At 34.2% G+C, this 18659-nt stretch overlaps 1 protein-coding gene across 1 annotated transcript in view; it reads left to right on the top strand.

Annotated features, from left to right (window-relative positions):
* Positions 1-18659, top strand: part of CNTLN (centlein) — a 177768-nt gene that overhangs the window by 143598 nt on the left and 15511 nt on the right. Inside the window, exons 20-24 of the mRNA XM_039730006.1 lie at positions 446-610; positions 3861-3958; positions 5588-5714; positions 7319-7447; positions 7805-7990. Of these exons, the coding sequence (XP_039585940.1) occupies positions 446-610; positions 3861-3958; positions 5588-5714; positions 7319-7447; positions 7805-7990 (705 nt within the window). The remainder of the gene's footprint in view (positions 1-445; positions 611-3860; positions 3959-5587; positions 5715-7318; positions 7448-7804; positions 7991-18659) is intronic.

Genomic DNA, 18659 nt, shown 5'->3' with positions numbered 1-18659 from the left:
GTGGTCACCATTAGAACAGATTTGACATCTAACTACCCTTTATTCACACTGGTACCTGAAACACCATGGTATTTCTTCATATTCTGTTAGAAATAATTGCTGAATTCCAGGGAAGCTCTAGGTAAACAGTTTTCAACAGTAACTGCTGTTACAGTTTTGTATGATAATTTTTGTCTGTTGTTGTTAAAACTGCAACATATTCAATCAAAATTGAATTGTTTTGCCTTAAAATAATTGTTTGTTTTCTGTGGTAGTAGATTTCTTTTTTCTGCCATATTTCATCTTTGCCTGTACTAGAGAATTCAACCAACAGCTATGCAATGTAATTACAGTGAATGTATACAGTTTCATTCCTCTTGAATGGTGAACTGGAGAAGCATCTCATATGATCCGTCAGAAATACTGTTAGGATGAAATTGTGATTTTTTTATTCTTTGTAAAACAGATTTTGGCCTCCAGCCTGGCCAAGTGGCAATTGGAGAAGAAAGATTTACAAGGAAAATTAAAGTTGAGAGAACATCTGTCTCAAACTGCTGGCAAGAGTGAAGCCACACCAGCTCCTTCAAAGAACATTGATTTAGAGATTAAACAGCTGCAGTGCAAACTAAAGGTGACAGAACAGATTATCTAGTGCTGAGGATAATTTGTATGAGCAGTAGTTCATAACTGGGTCAAGCAGACATACATATACTCACATACACCTAACATTTGTATATCATAGCAAATTATTAGCAGCTTAGGTGTTAGATTCCCTTTGATGGTAAGTAGAAATGTAGTCATAGACAGAACTAAAAGTTCTAAAACAATTTCTGCATATCAGATAGGCCAAACAAGGAGCCTTGCTGTGCTGGGTTTTTGCACAATGACTAAGTACATCTTGTTGGAAGGTGCTGTGAAATTAGTTTGATGAGAATTCAGTTGGTTCCTTTCTTAATCTAAGGAGAAAAGCAATAGCTGTCTGTGAAAGTGGAGCAAAGTATTTGAGCTAATGGGGCAGCATTGTTGTGTGTGTGTCAGTGTTGTCTTTGTCTTCAGAGAGACTTTTTTATTATTTTGTATTTTTGTAGATTAGCTGGTAGGAAAATCCTGACTGGTTGATGATTTCACTTTTCAGTCTCAGGTGATTTTGTTACATGTGAATGATGCAGAGACTCGACTGTGCTGTTCTGAAAGCTTTCTCAGCAGGTGGCTGGCTCAAACATATTAATTCTTCTTCTCTTCTCACTGGAGAAAATGTATTTGCAACAGTATGTCTTCAGGTTTTTTTTCCAATTGTTTTCTGTTAAATAGTAGAGGAAAGAGAAAAGGTCAAAATGGTGCAGCTTCGTGCTGCTAGAAGAAACTCAACAGTAGCAAGAAGTCTGCCAAAGGATCAGCTAGGAGAAAAGGCTGTGTTACATGGTCAATGTAGCTGCCTCTAAATGCTGGATTAGCTGTGCTAGCACATGAGATGTGGGTGATGCTCAGACCTCTGAGCTGTTGATGGTAACCATGGTATTACAGATCGTGGCTATTGCACACTGGATGTATAACATCTAAATTCAGGGATTAGTAAAGGTAGGTCACATTGATAAAGAGATGAGGCCAGCAGGGAGTAGCCATGAAAAGGCACATAAATTGATCTGCTTTAATTATGAGAAAGAGGTCTTAAAACCATACACACTGTCTTCTTGAGTATTGTTTTTAGGTTTGGTATTGAATAATCTTCTTCTGTTCCTGTTAATTACGGTTGTACCTTTTGCATTAGTATCTTCATGATCCAGAAACTTAGGAGTCAATTGATGTATGCAGGTAGAAAAAATTAAAAAATGGGGATTTATTTTTTTAAAATAGCTTAAGAGTAATACCCATGCTAGAAGCCTACTCTATTTGTCTGTCAAATGTGAACAGCAAAACAAATTTCTGAAAAATCAAAGGGTTTTTTTTGTTTCTTCAGCAGAGGAAATATTTAGCAAGCATATATAAATCTGATATCAAAAATACTAGTATGATTTTTAATTCCTTCTTAAAGATACATTAAATTTCTAATGAAAAATAAATCATGTATGCAATACTATATTTAGGATGGAGATTGTCTGTGACCCCAAATGCTAAGTAGTAGAGTAAATTCACTGGTTTCTGAATTGGATAAGAGTTTTAAATATAAGGAGCTCAAAAACTACTTAAATCAAGTTTCTGAAATTCTTAACTTTACTGAAAGCTAGTTTAAGTCCTGCAAGTTATTTTTTAGCAGAAGAATTTCACAAAGGGTTTTCAATTATTGTTCCAGGGGTTCTGGGTGACTTAAAGATGAGACATGTAGTTATTCTCCTGAATATCTGAATGTCTAAGCAGCAAAAGCTTTCCTTATAGCTCAAAATGTCCAAGTACCTGGCCTTGTTGGTTAACTTTTTTTTCTTTAGCGCTATCTTTGCAGTGCTTGTTTACGTTGTATATAATGATTCCTTGTATCTTTTCCAACAGGAAGAATGTTAAGTGTGGGTGGTGAGTTTGGAGGCAAAATACCATAAGCATATGTCTTTGCCTCGGAATGTGTGCAGAGGCCCACCAAAGTACTCAAGTTCATGTCTGGTGTGTAAACCACGTAACTGGGTGCTCTGCTTTACGCTAATGGAACTCAATCTCCACAAACAGGTCTCAGGAAACTCAGGAATATTCTGCTAGCATACATCATTTTAACAATTTTCTGGTTATACCTCACATTATAATAATAGTAAATAGACTAGACAAGTTATTAAGAACAATATTTTACATCTAACTATGCACACAAGAATATATACTCCCCTTGAGGTGCACAGAGTTATGTGCAATACTCCCATTAATGTTAATAGGCATTACAAGTCTGCACCGAGCAGAGAAATTCTCCTGAAGTATCATACAGCATGTCTGATCTGTTTGCTTATTGTTTATACATAGCAAGTAAAAAGCTGTAGTACAGTGGCTAAAACTGTATACATAGAGGCAGATACATATTTTGTGAGTATGCTTAACATGTCTCTTTTGGCAACACCTTTTGAAGTTCTGAAATATTTCTGTGTGGTGTGTGTGAGCTGCCATTTCAGCAATGGCATTCAATGCATGTGTTCAGATTGCTAAGATGGCTACTTAGTTAAATTTCTTTCCTATTTTTTTTTCTTTAGAATGATTCAGTTTTTCTGCGTTTAAATCTTGGGTAGATGATGTGTAATTTCCTGGAGGAATAGAAGCACTTTTTTTCTTATATACAGATGAGGAATGGCCAACAACTGTATAAATGTCCTTCACTGGAATGACATGTGCCTGAAAATTAGGATCATACCTGGTTGTTAGTGAAATGTAGAATTTGTGTTAGTACAGACAAATGGAAATGTGTCTGTCTTGTGCTTTGAATTTCAGAAGACATGAAAGCAATCACTCTTGTAAATTGTTTTGTATTTCTTAATACTTAAGATGAAAGGAATTACTGGACATTCTTGCTGTATAGATGTAGACTCCTTGTGCTGTAGGACTGTACCATTCAAAGATATAGTTCAAATGAAGATAAAGTTTTACTTCTCTTCTGTGACATTTTATTCTGACCCTGCTGTGCAAGAGAAAATGTGGTCCTGATTCGTGCTTGCAAGTGTCCAGAGAATATCTAGTAGCCATACATTATTAGAACGATAGAAATGTACTGATTTTCATCATATTTTCCAAGGAATGTACTTCTGCTTAAGTGTTTCTAGAAAGTAAGAACACTCCTTTTTTACCAGCTAATTTCTAAGAACCTTCATAAAATACGTGGAAATTTACTCAGATAATTTTTTCAAAATTTACTGTTGATTGTGATCAACAGTGGCATTCGGTCTACTTTATTTATATTTTAATCTTTTTCAATATAGAATTCGAACACTGAAATCGCTAAGCAATCGACCACCATTAAGTCCCTTAAAAAACAAGTCCAGGAAAAAGAAGAATGGGTTCAGGAACTACAAGCGAAGTATGGTGCCCCTTCTATCCATTGTGTCTGGTGCCACCCAGTGGCAGCTGTGAAATTGCTACAACGTCAACTGTTCTTCGATTCTTAGGAGAGCGATGTCTTCTTTTTATTGCAGTCTTGCATTGTGTTACAGGGATGTTTTTGAAACTGGAACAGTTTATGCTTAAATTCCATTTTTTTATAAACTGATGCAGCTAGCTACAGTATCTGTATGACAGTAAGAATACCTTAAGTCGGCACTCAGGCTATTTTATGCTTGATGTAAGTCAAAATGAATTCCTCAGCACTGTTAAACACAGTCTTTCAAATTCAGTAATTCTTTGCCTAGGGGCTGAGAGACATGTCAAGGTTCAGATGCTTAAATAAGATTAAATAGCTAGTCTTATATTCATAAAAAAGTTCAAAAGGACAGTTGTATTTGTTTCTATTTGAATTGACTCAGCTCTGTTATTCATTTTGAAATTCAAAAATTGTCAAATACGCAACTGATTTTTTTATTCTACCTACTGTAACTGATATAATACTATTCTTCAATTATATTATTATATCAACTATAAAAAGCTATGTGTATCTGAATTTCTTGTCTAAGATTTTAACTCCTCTAACACTTCTGATTTTTTAATTGAAGAAAGAATGCAGTTTGCTTATCTGAAAATAGTTCATTTGAAATATAGAGAGCTCTAAAAATGGTTAATTTGTAGATTGTTTGTTTTCTGTTTCAAAGTGGATTTTTCCACCATAAGATTTCGAATTTCAAAGAGTTATTGGATAGCATGCTCTCTTTATGAAATAGATGTTGTTTTTTTATAGGTTATAAAATATAATAATCAAAATAGCAGTAAGAGTATAAAGATGAAATAGATCAAAGAAATTTTTAGATTCATTGTATTCCTGGAGTTTTTTTTTAAATACAGTATTGACATTTATTAAAAGTATTGTATACCTGAATATAATACCATTCATTTTGATTTCATTGGAAAAAGTCCAGATACCTGGACATATTTAGGTATTTATGTTTATATTTAAAATATTATTTTGTGTTATTATAGTGAAAGGATTTTATAAGGCATAATTTTCTCATTGAACAAAGATTACTTTTTAGTACATGAGAGTTTTGGGTGTTTTACAAGAAGTTTCTGGCAAAAGCTGATGTTATTTCTAGGTTTTGCATTTTATCTCATCTGACACATAGGAATAGAGTTTTTTCAACTATTTCCGTGTGTTACTCAGTTGGAGGAAAGGAGTCTTCCCCATTTCACTTTCTTTTGAAAGTAATTTAGCAAAATATAGTGTTTGAATGATTGTTTGCAACATCAAAGGAATTTAATTAATTGACTTTTGTGGGCTCAGCAGGTTTGTTTTCCCTTTTTTTGGTAATAGTTTCAGAACTGTTGTGATTTCCGTTCAGACAAGCAAAAGTCAAATCACAAATATATTGCATATTTAAAAAAGGTCTGTTTAATAAGAGACTTGAGAACCAAATAAATTGCAAGAACTGCATCAGCTTTCATTTTTGAAAGTATTGTAGTGCTGCAGGTATAATAGATTGTCTACTGCCTTTGTACCTTTTAGTTGCATATTAACCAAATTTTCTAGCAGTGATATGCAGTCCAACTTCTTCCTCTGCAGAATTTCTAAGTTGGAGAGGGCTGTTACTATGAAAAGACAGTTGATAGGAGACTTAATGTCTTGCCTAAAAGCAAATCAAGAAAATAAGAAAACCTCAAATGAAACATTGGAAAGTCTTGAGAGAAAGGTACTTCTTTCTTGTTATTTCTAATTTTCAAAAAAACAGAAGCTGGTGGATTTACAGAAGTTATTTCAACACACTATACATATTAATCAATATATTGCTTAAAGCAAAGAACATACAGTTAATTGAAGGGTGTAATTCCCTCTACTATAATTTGTATGAAATCAGTATATGGTGATAGCTTGAATGGATTCAGCATAATTTAATTTATCGTTGTTATAGGTGTAATTAAATATTAAAGTATTCAGAACACACAGTTACAAGGATATGCTGTAAGTAGTGGGATTTAGTGTTATGCACTGTAAGTTCATAAAATATAGTAGACCTGAAACAAGGGCGATTTTACATGACATATGCTAATTAAGTCCATGCAGCTCTCCTGGCTATAGTAGTTAAATGCTTTAATATGTTAATCTATTTTCTACTACAGTGTTATGAATGATTCACACTTCTTAGGTTAAAGTAATTCTAACTGTGTAGGTAGTGCTTGACTTCTATAGCAAATTACTTTCTCCTGCAAAATTTTAGGATGATTTCACTGAAGGTAAGAGAATTTGTATATGATTTAGCATATTTCTTATCCAACTGATGCATTGCACTTTGGCCTTCAATGCCAGAAAAAGATCATGATGTTTGGTTGTCTGTCAGGTTATGCAGCTTATGACTCCAAAATAGAAATAAACAACCTGCCAGTTTCCTTTTGTTTGCCTAGAATGCAAGTGCTTGCTGAGTGACACAAGCACTATTCCTGCTTGCAGACATACAGCATTTTCAGCTCCAAAGAGAGCTAATATATACCCTCCATGCTAAACATAAGGTGTTATTAAGAAGCCCACAGCCAGAAAGTGAGAACATTAAGTAAGCAAGGCAGCTAAGGTACGACATGAGAAAAATACCTGATTTTGGTTTTGGATAAAAGATTTAGTATGGAATAATGTGCTTTAGTGCTATACTTTGAGTATTTGAAACATTTCATTTCCAAAGAATCATATTCCATACATTATTTTGATTATTCCATGTGGAAAATCTGATTGATAAATTTTACATTATCTTCTGCAAAAGATCAAAGAAATTCCCTGTTACTCAATATTGTCAGGAAAACTTTGTGATTAGCACTATAGGAAAGCTGAACGATTTTTAGGAGCATTCGTTTTTTTCACTTTACCCACTTCACACCAATCAGAGTTTGCATTAGATATTCATTACCTAAGAATCTTTACAGACTATTAACATATAGACAGTTATTTTCTCAACTGAGTTTGAATTTTTGTTTTTATCTCTGACAAAAGAAATTAGTGGAAATTGTAGTTAACTCCCTTTTGAAAGTACTGTGAGTCTAAAATATGTATGAATAAACAGCTCTGAGCTTTTCTTTATATTTAATGCCAGTCAAAATTTTATGTAACAAGATTGTGTATGAATTGATCTCTACTGGAGAAATTTTCTCAACAGTAGAAATTTATTAAAGTCTGCAATTTCAGAAAAAGATACTTCAGTAATGTAATTGTGTATTTTTATGTAATATAGGTATGCTTAGTTCTGATTTTATTCAAATTTTGAAGTTTTCTATCTTGATAGTCAATGCTCTTGGCCTTTCATTATTTCAGACGAAGGCACTGGCTGAAGACAAAAAAGCTTCCATTGACTCAATGAAACAAAGGTTTAATGTAGCTATGAAAGAGAAGTCTCAGTATGAGCAGATGTATCACAAAGCTAAAGATGATTTGGAGAAAAAGGTATAATTAGAGTTTTAATGGCTCCACTGTGGAACTTTTTCTTACCTTAATTTCAAATGAAAAGTTGCAAGGTCATCAGCTTAAACTTTCAGTACAGAAAGGGGGAAAATAGCAGAATAATAGTAATCTGTTTCTCTGATGTAATTCAGTCACACTTCTGAAATTTAGGTACTGAAACATGGACGTAATGACTGAAAATGAAATTACTTTTTGCCATGAAATTACATACTATATATTGCAAGTGAAATATTCTATGATGTCACCTATGGTGTGGGAGGTTGGTTGTTCATTCATTTGTTTGTAATCTACTATCAGCTTTTGTCATAGCACTGCTGTGTCTCTGTGGATGTGTTTCAGGATCTCAGGATTGCTAAACTAGAGAGGAAAGTGATTGAGACTGAATGTGCTTTGAGTGAGCTTGAAACTGCTGCATCTCAACAACTATATGGCTTGGCTAAGCAGAATACACAGGCATTGGAGACTCTACAGAAGGAGCTGCTGCTCACCAGTGACAAAGTAGAAGAGTTCAAGACATTTGTGAAGGCTTGAATGTTGATTTTCTTTTGAGTGTACACCTGAGTAAAGGTACTTTTGATTGAAATAAAAATGTAAAAGATTAAGCAAGGCTTGGATGCACTCCCTGGTCCAGAACAGTGTTTGTAGTTGCTGCAGTGTTCTGGTGTCAGGTCTGAATAAGGAGAAAGAATCGCTGCCTCTCTCCCAGACTTTCAAATACTTCCATGACTTTTATTGGTCATGGAAGTATTTTATTGGTCATACTTTTTGTATATGGCTGACATATACTTGGTCCCAAAAGAAAGTCCTTATTTGTGTATCAGATTACTTTGTAGCAAATAAATTCCCAACACATTTAATACAGTAATTCATATCTATTGATTACTGTGAATTACTGATTTTTTTCATGTGCATGTGCGTCTTGTTTTAGAAATACTGTATAAGGAAGCCTCTGTGTTGCAAAGTGGAAAGCATTTTAAGAGCAGTGTGTAGAATATTGTTTCCTTATATTCCTTCCAGGAAAGTGGTCACAGCATCAGCCTGATAGAATTCAGGAAAGGTTTGAACATGGTGTGATACCTGGGGGTAATGCTAGGCAGGGCCAGGAGTCGGACTTTGATAATCTTTGCGGGTCTCTTCCAACTCAGAATATTTTGTGATTTTATTAATGTAGTGTATAACTACTGTATACCAACTTTCAAGAAGGCTATTGTTTATTAACCCATGAAACAGCTACTTCTCTACTGGTCTTGGATTTCTGTAGAAGTGAGCTGCTTTCAGATATGTTTGAGAAGGCTGAAACATTCAAAGTAAAGAGTAATGGTATTTTGATTCACTGGAAAAAGAAAGCATTTGAAGTCACTCTACAGGAAGTGTTCAGACCTTTAACATTTGCCTGAAATCATCCCATGTTCAGTTCAGTTGCTAAGTTCATATAAATTTCCGTATAAAAAAAGACTGAACAATGTTCAATATTGCTTTAGAATCCTAAATTCAAGTAATTCATAAGCTGACTTATCTAAGGTGAAAATAATGATTGGTTTTCATGAAAAAGTGCCCGTTCTTTAAAAAATTAGATATTTTATTTTTAAAGTTTATTATTAAAGTGATTAATACTTTGTGTGCTTTTTGATGTACCTGTTGAAAAAGAGGTATAAAACTGATCATTATGCCTCTTTGTTCAGAAATATGCTGCCTGTTCTTGAACAGACTATAAATTTTTATGACAGAAAATGTGCTTTCTTCTAATACTGAATGCTTACTCTAAGGGAAAGATATAGGTGTTCTTTCCACAGCTGCATGCTTATTTTTGGCTAAATATGGAAAAGCCTGAATTAATCTAATGTAATATCTATTATTTTTAATTAAAGTACTCCTATGTCACTGATGATGGAGAGAAGCAATTCAGTCTCCATTTAGACTGCTATGAATTTTGGAATGTTTTCACTGAAGAAAGTGAAAGTAGCAGTTACAGAAATAAGGAGATTAAAAAATCATGCTATCAATATTTTGATAGCCACATGGTTCCATAATGAAATTTTTTTCAAAAATTAGAAAATGAGAAAATAAAAGATCTGTTCTCAGAAGTAAAAGTAGTGAGCAGGATCACCTATTAGCAACTTGTCTAAATTATCTTAACTTCATTGTTGAATGAGATGACGGCTTCATTGTTAATGATCATATTCATTAGCACTTTCCTGGTTAGACTAGATGTGAAAAAATGTAAATATGAAATAATAATAATAATAATAATAATAATAAAAATAATAATAATAATAATAATAATAATAATAATAACAACAACAACAACAATAACAATAACAACAACAACAACAACAACCACCTATTTTCTTGCCTGAATATAAAGAATATTCATGCATATTTCAAGTAACAGTTTTGCTGACTGCTGTTCCTCTGCAGAATGATTTTTTTGAAAACAAAGATAGTGTCTATAAGTAAACTACTTTGTTAAGTCGGATGCTAAAATGAGATTTTATTAGCAATATGCCACTGTAAAAAAGTTAAGTCCTTAGCAGTTCAGTGGAATTGTGCAGCATATCACGTAAATCCTGTTAAAATATCTGTTGTGTATCTGATGTTACAATGAGATATTGTGATAAAACTTACTGTAATAATAGCAGTACTCCTTCCTGTGGAAGAGTACAGCTCTTCTTTTGAAGTCTGCTCTGCCTTGTTTCTTTTCTTCTGGATAGCTGTCAGGTTTTTGTCCCCTGATCTTGATTCTCATTCCAGTTCCAGTAATTCAAATAATTTTTTCTATATAGAGATCAAGTTTCACCTATATATATATCTCACTTAAACAGGTTAACAAAATTATACAATCCTCTAATCTTTGCTATTCTGACCCTCCATAAGCTTTACTTGTTTTTTAGAGTGCAACTGTAATTTTCTCCTCATTCTCAAATTGAATGCACTTACATTTTCTACCCATTCCACATGTCTTTTGACATTATATAGTTCTTTTTTTATATACAACAATTAAATATTTCTGAGTTGCTAATTAACTTGCTGCTAGTTACAGTATTACATGGGAGAACAGGGTAACTTCAGAGAAGAGTGGATTTATAGCAGGCAGCGTTACATAATTTTAAAGTTATTGATAATAGAGAACCACAGGATCCTGGATCTCTTTGGGTCAAGAAAATAAGTTACAAAACCTAGGGAAGAGGTTTGTGGTAGAAATCTGATATACACCAGTGGATCACTGTAGAGGATGTGATGACTTACTAATTGAGCACATATTTGTAATGGAATGTAATAAAGTGTTGCATTGCTGTGGTCACCCCAATTTGGGACGCTTACACAATGAGCTAAAATCATTAGATTGTAGAATCTAGTAATGGTTTCCAAATATGCTAAGGAATGCTTGTAAACAAAGGTTGCTGTATCCAATATGTGTTAAGGGATTCTTGGATTCATTTTTGTTGGAGTGTGGGATAGGGATCAGATATTTTATGCAGAATGACTTTCAGAGGGAACTGACAGAGCACCTGGAATACGTTAATTCAGAGCAATTTATTTGTCCAAAGTTGTTATGAGAAAGATATAGGCTAGTAGGAAATACGAATAGAAATTGTGGACTGTAACAGTTTATTAAATTACCAAAAAAACACTGTTTCATAATTGGGTGATAATTCCTTATAAATATCTCTTTCATTTTTGTAAGAAAGAGGGCAAAATATTTAGAAATAAAAGGCAACATAAACAAAGTGGAAAATGGATTCTCAATAATAGCCTGAAAATACAAGCAAGAATAGAATATAAAAGATGGATAAGATCCTGAGTAAGTAAGAGGAAATCTTTGGGTAGCAAGGCCAAGAACAGTAGTAAACAGGCAGGATTTAAAAATGTTCTACTACTAAGGTAGCTATTACAGGGCAGATGTAATCTATTATTAGATGAAACAACTCTGTAACTATAAAAAGATAGAGTGAATAAAAATATTAAATAAATAAAATTTATATGATAAAATGAATACTTCTGGAATGAAGTAGGCTGATGTCTTTGTGAAGATGCTGCAACATCCTTAATCTATTAGTAGCGAAGAGAAAGTTTTTAACATTTTCTAGAAAGAAGTAGGATTTTTGGATAGAGAATTTTTATAGCTTGCCACTTCATAGAGCTGGTTAAGAAATATTTATCTTGCTGATCCTCATTTTGAATAAGTATTCAAAGTCAGTGCATATATGTTACAACACTGTCTAGAGTCTGAAAGAATAATAATATTGAGTCAATATTCAGAAAAGGCAGTATTTTATAATTTCTGAATAAAATACTGATAAGAAATTCAATTGTTCAAGTAGTAAAGCATGGGTGTATAGTTATACTTGTTAGAGTACCTTTATGAAAAGTGACTTGTATTGAGTAAATCTGGTTTTTTTTCTGGAGAGTAGCACAAGTCAGTTGATAAAGGTTACTGTTTGTTTTAATATATCTTTTTTTAGGATGTCTGACCTACCACTGAGATTTTCAGACAAAAAAAATAGCCCATGCAGTATTAATATTATGTTAAATTTAAATAGATTAAAAATAGCTCATGCAGTCAATCTGAAAAATAAATCATAAAATGTAGGTGTTTTTTAGAGTTCCAATAACAACCAGAACTAAACTTGATTATTAAACATTTCACAAACTTCATATCCTGATAAAATTTTTCCGTAGTATGTATCAAACTAAGAATTAATAATGAGATTAGCGCTGTCAATATATCAACTGAGTCAAATAAAGCCATTTTATTATATTTATAAATGCAAACTACCTGGAAGAGGGATCAGGTGGCTCTGAGAGTACTTCAAGTGCGTTTTCTAGAGCTCATGTCTTTATCACACCCTGCTCCCTTCAGCACCATAAATTCTCTTTGAATCATGCATTCAATTTTTATGGTGTACCATTGCTCAGGATTTTCTATAACATGTACTGTCAGATCCTCAGTGGATCTGCCAGTTACGTGAAGCACAGCAACCAGAGCAAAATGTTCTTTGTTGTGTGTTTGTAGTACTTGAGAGACCTCATGCAGAAAACAGCCATTGAATAACATTAAAAAATTGCTATTAGACTGCTTGACTGGATTTCTATCAAAAATATAGTAGAACATACTAGTTTATTATGAAACTGTCCAAACTCCTGCATGAATTCTGTTTTCCAGTATGTTCTATTTTTTTATCCTCCTCTAGACTTTGACTGACTGTATGTTTCTCTTAGAGGCTTTTGTAAGCCAAGACTCAGTAGTGTCGTCTGTCCCATTCAACTTGTACATTAGCAAAACTCATTTTAATCTGTGGTGATGATGCCTGTCTGAGCATGAGAATATCATAACTTTTCTGACCTTGAGAAGGATTGTTTTGATAAGGCATCTATATTCAGCTGTGGTGGTAATAACTAGGTGATGGCAGCTGAATGCTTCAAAATCAGTTGAGTGCACTTCTTACTTCCATACTACCTCTGTCATTTGGGACTTGTGTGCCTTCCACTGAGGATACCCTCTGCAGCACAGAGCACATCTGGTGTGTTCTGGCATTGTTCTTGATCAGTCTCCAGTACAACCATCTGATAAAACTGACTGCCAAAATCAAGACCCATGGCAGTTCACTTGGCAAGCTTAATGGATCTAAGTTGGGATCTAACACTCACCCTCTTAAGACAGCTGCCCTCATTTCGGCTACTCAGAGCTGGGCTTAAGCTGGGTGCACTTCCCCCTCACTCTCTTGTTTGACATACATCTATGTTCACCAGCCACATGTGTCAGAGGACTTATTTCTCCTTGGCTTGGCCAAGTGGTGTTCTGCCAGTTACTTGCCATTCAGTCAGTTTACTTTATGTCCTGATATATATCGGTCTCTATTACCTTTCTTAAGTTTATCTTGAATGCTGACATAAGTTTTGCCATAACATATTTCCTTACTGCTATCTTGGGCTTTAGATCAAAATACAGGTTTAGGTAAGTTAATGCTTCTGTTGAAAAGTTACACCCCTGAGTGAGCCTCACTCCTCATTTCTGCCCTTATGCAACTTCCTCCCTACTCCGTTTTTGAAATGTCATCATAGACATTATCTGGGTCGATTTTGAGCTAGTTCATGAGAATTCAATTAATCTTCTAAAAACCCACAACAGCTTTTTTGTGCCACAGAAGGTCAGAACAGGGACAGGTTTACTTAGTTGTAGGCTGGAGATGCTGGACTGGCCCTTAGTGGCAGTGCTAACTGAGAATGCTACATAAAACTTTTTCCTGTTGCAAACAGTTGGTAATTAATGACTAGTCATATTTAAAAATCCTGTTATTTAGCACATTCTGGTTATTTACTATCCTTGTGTTTTTCTCTTGAACTCTTCTGGATTGGTTCAAAATAGAGCATTGCTAGTAGTATGTTCTTCTCAGGATGGCTGTATAGAGATCATGTCCTATTTGCTCTTTATCTATAAATAGAACTTCAAAAATGTTAGACATAATTAATCAGATTGGAAGGTACAAACATTTGGGAGATATTCAGTTGTTTTTTTCAGGTTTACAACGTGAGAGCATCAAAAGTACATTGCTACAGTCTTTCAATCACAAAGTCAGTTCTTCAGACAGAAGGAAATCCTTGCAGGCAACTCTCAGAATTTTCCAGTTACAGTGAGACAGCAAGAGATGTTCTTCATAGAACTTTGCTGTTGCTGAATATATTCTCAAACTCTGTGGATTCAGTTTTCCTGGCAGTAATAGTGCTCCAAGGTCTTCAGGCTCAGGATGTGCAGAATGTCATTTTTCGGGTGGGTACCAAGATCAGATGAAGAATGATCATTTGTTTCTTTATCTGAAAAAAAGAAGCACATAATGGGCAACTATAAAACTCAATAATTGGCAAAACCAGACTAACTTTTTGTGGAAATAGAACAATGGTATGCTGTGCAGATGAAAACTGGTTTATTTTGAAATTTTTATGCAATTGTATCTAAACTGTGCCAATTTGGAAGTGTTGTTTGACCAAACAAAAATTTCTTCAGTGAGTCACAGGGACATTTTGCAAACAACAGCAGATATTATCACATAAATCAGCACTGTCAGTTTTGATTTGGAAGTGGACATCTTTAATATGATTTCAAGTTGCTAGAAGATTTTCCCCCCTGAGAACACTTGAGAGCCAAAAGATAAGTATATTTCATTTATTACACTCCAAACTGTCAACACTTCACCTAGAAAAGTATACCCAGAGTGATTATTTTGTATTGTGTGGAGTACATGATAAGTCTGCCAATCTGTGTTCAGTCAGAATCAGCATAATATTTGATTCCAGGAATATGTTCCACTATGATAAGAATCAGTACCCTTACCTGTAGAATATACACCTTAAAAGATGGTGTCCTATATGCAAAGCAAAATTTGTGTAACTGAGAAAGTCTCATCATTAAAAAAAAATTAGGCATTTATTGCTTCTTCTTCATTGTGCATGCTACTTCAGGGAAAAAAGTAGAAACACAGCTTTTATTATGAAATATCAACCTTTCTTGGTTCTGAGAAGAAATTGGTGATAAATTAAGCTAATCTCCATCAGGATTACTCTGCATCTGGGATTTAAGCAAATTGAATCAGAGGCCTGAATAGTGACAGTGAATATCTATTAGACTGTAAACAGAATAATAGGCCCTGTGAATTTTAATGAATTAAGTGAATGGCTGAATTCTTACGGTTTACAGGAGGCATATGGTTGGTGATACATACAGTGTGCCAGGAACAGCATATACTGTAGATGTCTTAATGGAAAAAATCTTGATAAATAAAATGGAAGAATAAAGAGGAAGATGTTGAAATGCATGTCCATATTCTACTTTTTCTTTGCTTCTTAGACTTAGCACTTCACTTTGGTTTTTTACTATGATAGACAAAGACCATAACAGATGCAGCTTAAAATACATTGAATGTTTGTAAATCCTACTTTTTATCTAATTCTGTATTAAGAACTTAGGGATGTTGATTTAGATGATTCAACTATGTCACCAAGTTGTAAGGTATGTCAGTTTTTTTTAGCTGTGCATGTACATCTCATGCCAAGTTTAGATGAATATCTGACATACACAGGTGATTTTGTTGATAATGGTGCTATTTTCATTCTTAGAGTGCAAGAGAGCCATTTTCACAGACTGTGACTATAATTGTAGATAGCATGTGAACAGATCCAACAAATTTGAACACATTCCACTACTCTGCAAAAAAAATCCATTTGTGCCTCAATTTAAAAAAAAAATCAGAGTAAGTATAGCAGAGAATGAGATTGAAACAGGATTAGCTGCATCGTCTGGGTGCTGCTTGGAAACTCTGTACTGCACTTCCTGGAAGTGTCTAGATCCATCTGGGATTTCTTTTAATGGGTTGGTGAGACCTCTTTTTAAAGCTCTTACTTCATTCTCTGCTGGACTTAGAAAGATGCTTTGTTTAAAGATAATGGCAGTTTGGAGTCTAAAAGTCAGAAACAATGTTGACTGGAAAAAAGAATGACTGGAAGACTTCAGGGGTGGACATATGAGTACATACTAAAGGCTCTAGGCTTAAGGTGATCAGAAACCCTTTTGGCAAAAAACCAAGAAAACTGGAAAAAACTTGGAAAGGATGAAAAAGGTCTTCAGTAATGATTTATGTAAGAGTTCATGTAGAAATAATTGTTTAATGTACGTCAATCAAATTTCTAAGAAAGCGAGCTGAGCATAAAGCACTCATTCATATAGAGGGTCTTGTGAAGTGTCCACAGTAACTTAGGAAACTGGAAGTTAAGGGGATTCCCCAAGGCACATGCCAAAAGGGCTACAGAGAAGTAGGAAGAGCTCTGGGAGGACAGAATCATTAAGAAACCAAATAAATTACAGCATTTTAAGAAAACACAGTTGGTAAGTTTTATGGGCTTTTTAAAAGAACCTAAGTAATGCCAGAGATGACCTCTTAAGTTGGGTTTCAGACACATTTGTTTCCGCAGTGCAGTGGTCTTACACAGAGCATCTGATTTATAGTTCTTAGGCTTTTTGTGTGTTTCTGCAGAAAGATAGCGTAAGCTTAGACACTGAGCTGAGTGTCAGAAAATCATGGTGTTCTTCACATCTTGGTCACTGACCTGCTATGTGACCTTTGGAGTGTTGCTTCACCTCAGTATTTCAGGTCTGCCCTGAATATCTTTGTTTGCTACATCTGGTACAACTGTGCTGACTTTGTCTGCCCTAACTGTTCAAGATAATAAACTCCCTAAGATCCCAGGCATCTCTTGCTACACATGTGTGAAGCTCTAATTTCTGTCAGTGCCTTTTTTCCCCCCCTCTGTGTAAATAACTGTAATATATGAAGTTTTAAAGGAATGATGGTAGTTTTGCTAGCACCTGTGTAAATCAGAAGAAATTCTGTTGAAACCAAAGAATTTACAGCGGGCAAAAAATTAATATAAATGAGGTAGTAGTTAAATGCAGGAGTAAATAGGCGTTTAAATTATTATTATTGCCCATTCCACATAAATAGAATTTTAGAAACCAATATATTTTGACAGAAATATTCTGCCTGTCATCCCATGCTGATTATACATATTTCAACTCATTCTCTGCTATAAAGAAAACTATTATTTTTTCTCTGTTATAGGTCACAAAACATGGTAATTGTGCTGAAAATTTAGCAACAGTAAAATGAAAACTATGGGGTCTTTGCTGATACTTAACAACCAGCATCAGTCTGAAAACATTTGGGTCTACAGTTCAAATTTTGGACAGTCCTAAAGTTTAATGTACAGGAGAGAGTAGATAATTGTAAAGCTGTAAAATTATATATGACCATAGGTCTGCCATATTAGTAGGTACCTGCTGTATGTTCTATAAATGAAGTGTCCAGCTGATGCAATAAATTCTACTTAAAGGTATTACAAAGAATATAATGAAAAAAAGCAGATTTTTAAGCCTAAAGTATGATAGCTAAACAGTTCTCAAGAGAATATTAGAAAACAAAAAAAGAAAAAAAGCTGACCAGTAATACAAAGCCCCTTAATTTTTATTCATACAGGGAATTTTAAGAAATGAAGTGTACCATTAAGAATGTATGGTATATTCTATATTGAAATACAAACTATATTGTAATTGGCCATAGTAAGTCCATTCCTGTATCTTTGTTTCAATGTGGCTTGTTTTGAAGACAATCTCACATCAAAAACTGTCCACCTGTTTTTGGTCTGTCCATGATTTAAATCACTTGTCTATGTATTTGTAAGCAAATTTATTTGTAAATAAATTAAGGGTTTTTTAGAACATAGCACAATGTATTCCATTTCTTTTTCTTATAATGTCAAATACAGGTTGTAATATTTTCAGTATTCTTCCCTGTGGTTTTCTGCACCTGGAGATGGTTAAGCAAATGCAGTCAAAAGAACATTCTCAATTTTGTACTCAGACATATATGCTTATTAAGAAACCATTTGTTTTTAATAGTTTTCAACCTAGAAGAAATGGTATTTTGCTCGAATGTGTAGGATGAGGTATTTTGGAGAAATGGGGAGTGAGCCAAAGAAGACTTCCACCCCTAATGGCAAGTAGAAATAGCACAATTTAAGCAAGCATGGTTTTAAAAATTTTGCCCTTGATAGGGATCAGATTTTCAAATTTTATGCAATGCACTTACTAATTCCTGTCACTGTATCTTATTATTCTTACTGCATTTTAACTGGGTTTTTGGTGTCTTCAGTACTAAGTGCCAAGTTTGTATGCAAATACTGAAATCATCAGGTGCTTTTTATACTGTATGACTTGAGGGATTTTCAGAAATGCCACAATGGCCTGAGCTTGAGTAGTTGAAAAAGAAATACCGTGGAAATCTGTGTACACTTCTTCAGATGTGTGGTTTGAGATGTTACCTTTTCTAGTTCACAGTCTGTCATCCATAGCTCAGAGCCATGGTGAAGGCAGGGCTAGGTTAGGATGTTGGACTGAAAATTGGAGATAGCTTTTGCTGCCAGGATAGAAGAGAATGATAATATTTTGAATTACTTAAATGAACATTTCAAATCTTGCCTATTAGAATCTGTTATCCTCATCTGTGTTCAGGTTTGCCTGTGTTAATTGAAAAATCAGGAATTCGTGGAAAATCAGGTTGCAGATGCAAATATGGTATCACATTAGTTTTTACATTCAGGCTGCAATTTCTCTATATTTATGTATAGTAGAATTCTTTCAGGTCAT

The sequence above is a fragment of the Passer montanus genome, unplaced genomic scaffold, assembly GCF_014805655.1.
Source record: "Passer montanus isolate IOZ18808 unplaced genomic scaffold, ASM1480565v1 scaffold7, whole genome shotgun sequence".
Taxonomy (NCBI): domain Eukaryota; kingdom Metazoa; phylum Chordata; class Aves; order Passeriformes; family Passeridae; genus Passer; species Passer montanus.
Note: the sequence above shows the minus strand (reverse complement) of the source record. Positions and strands in the feature narration are given on the sequence as shown.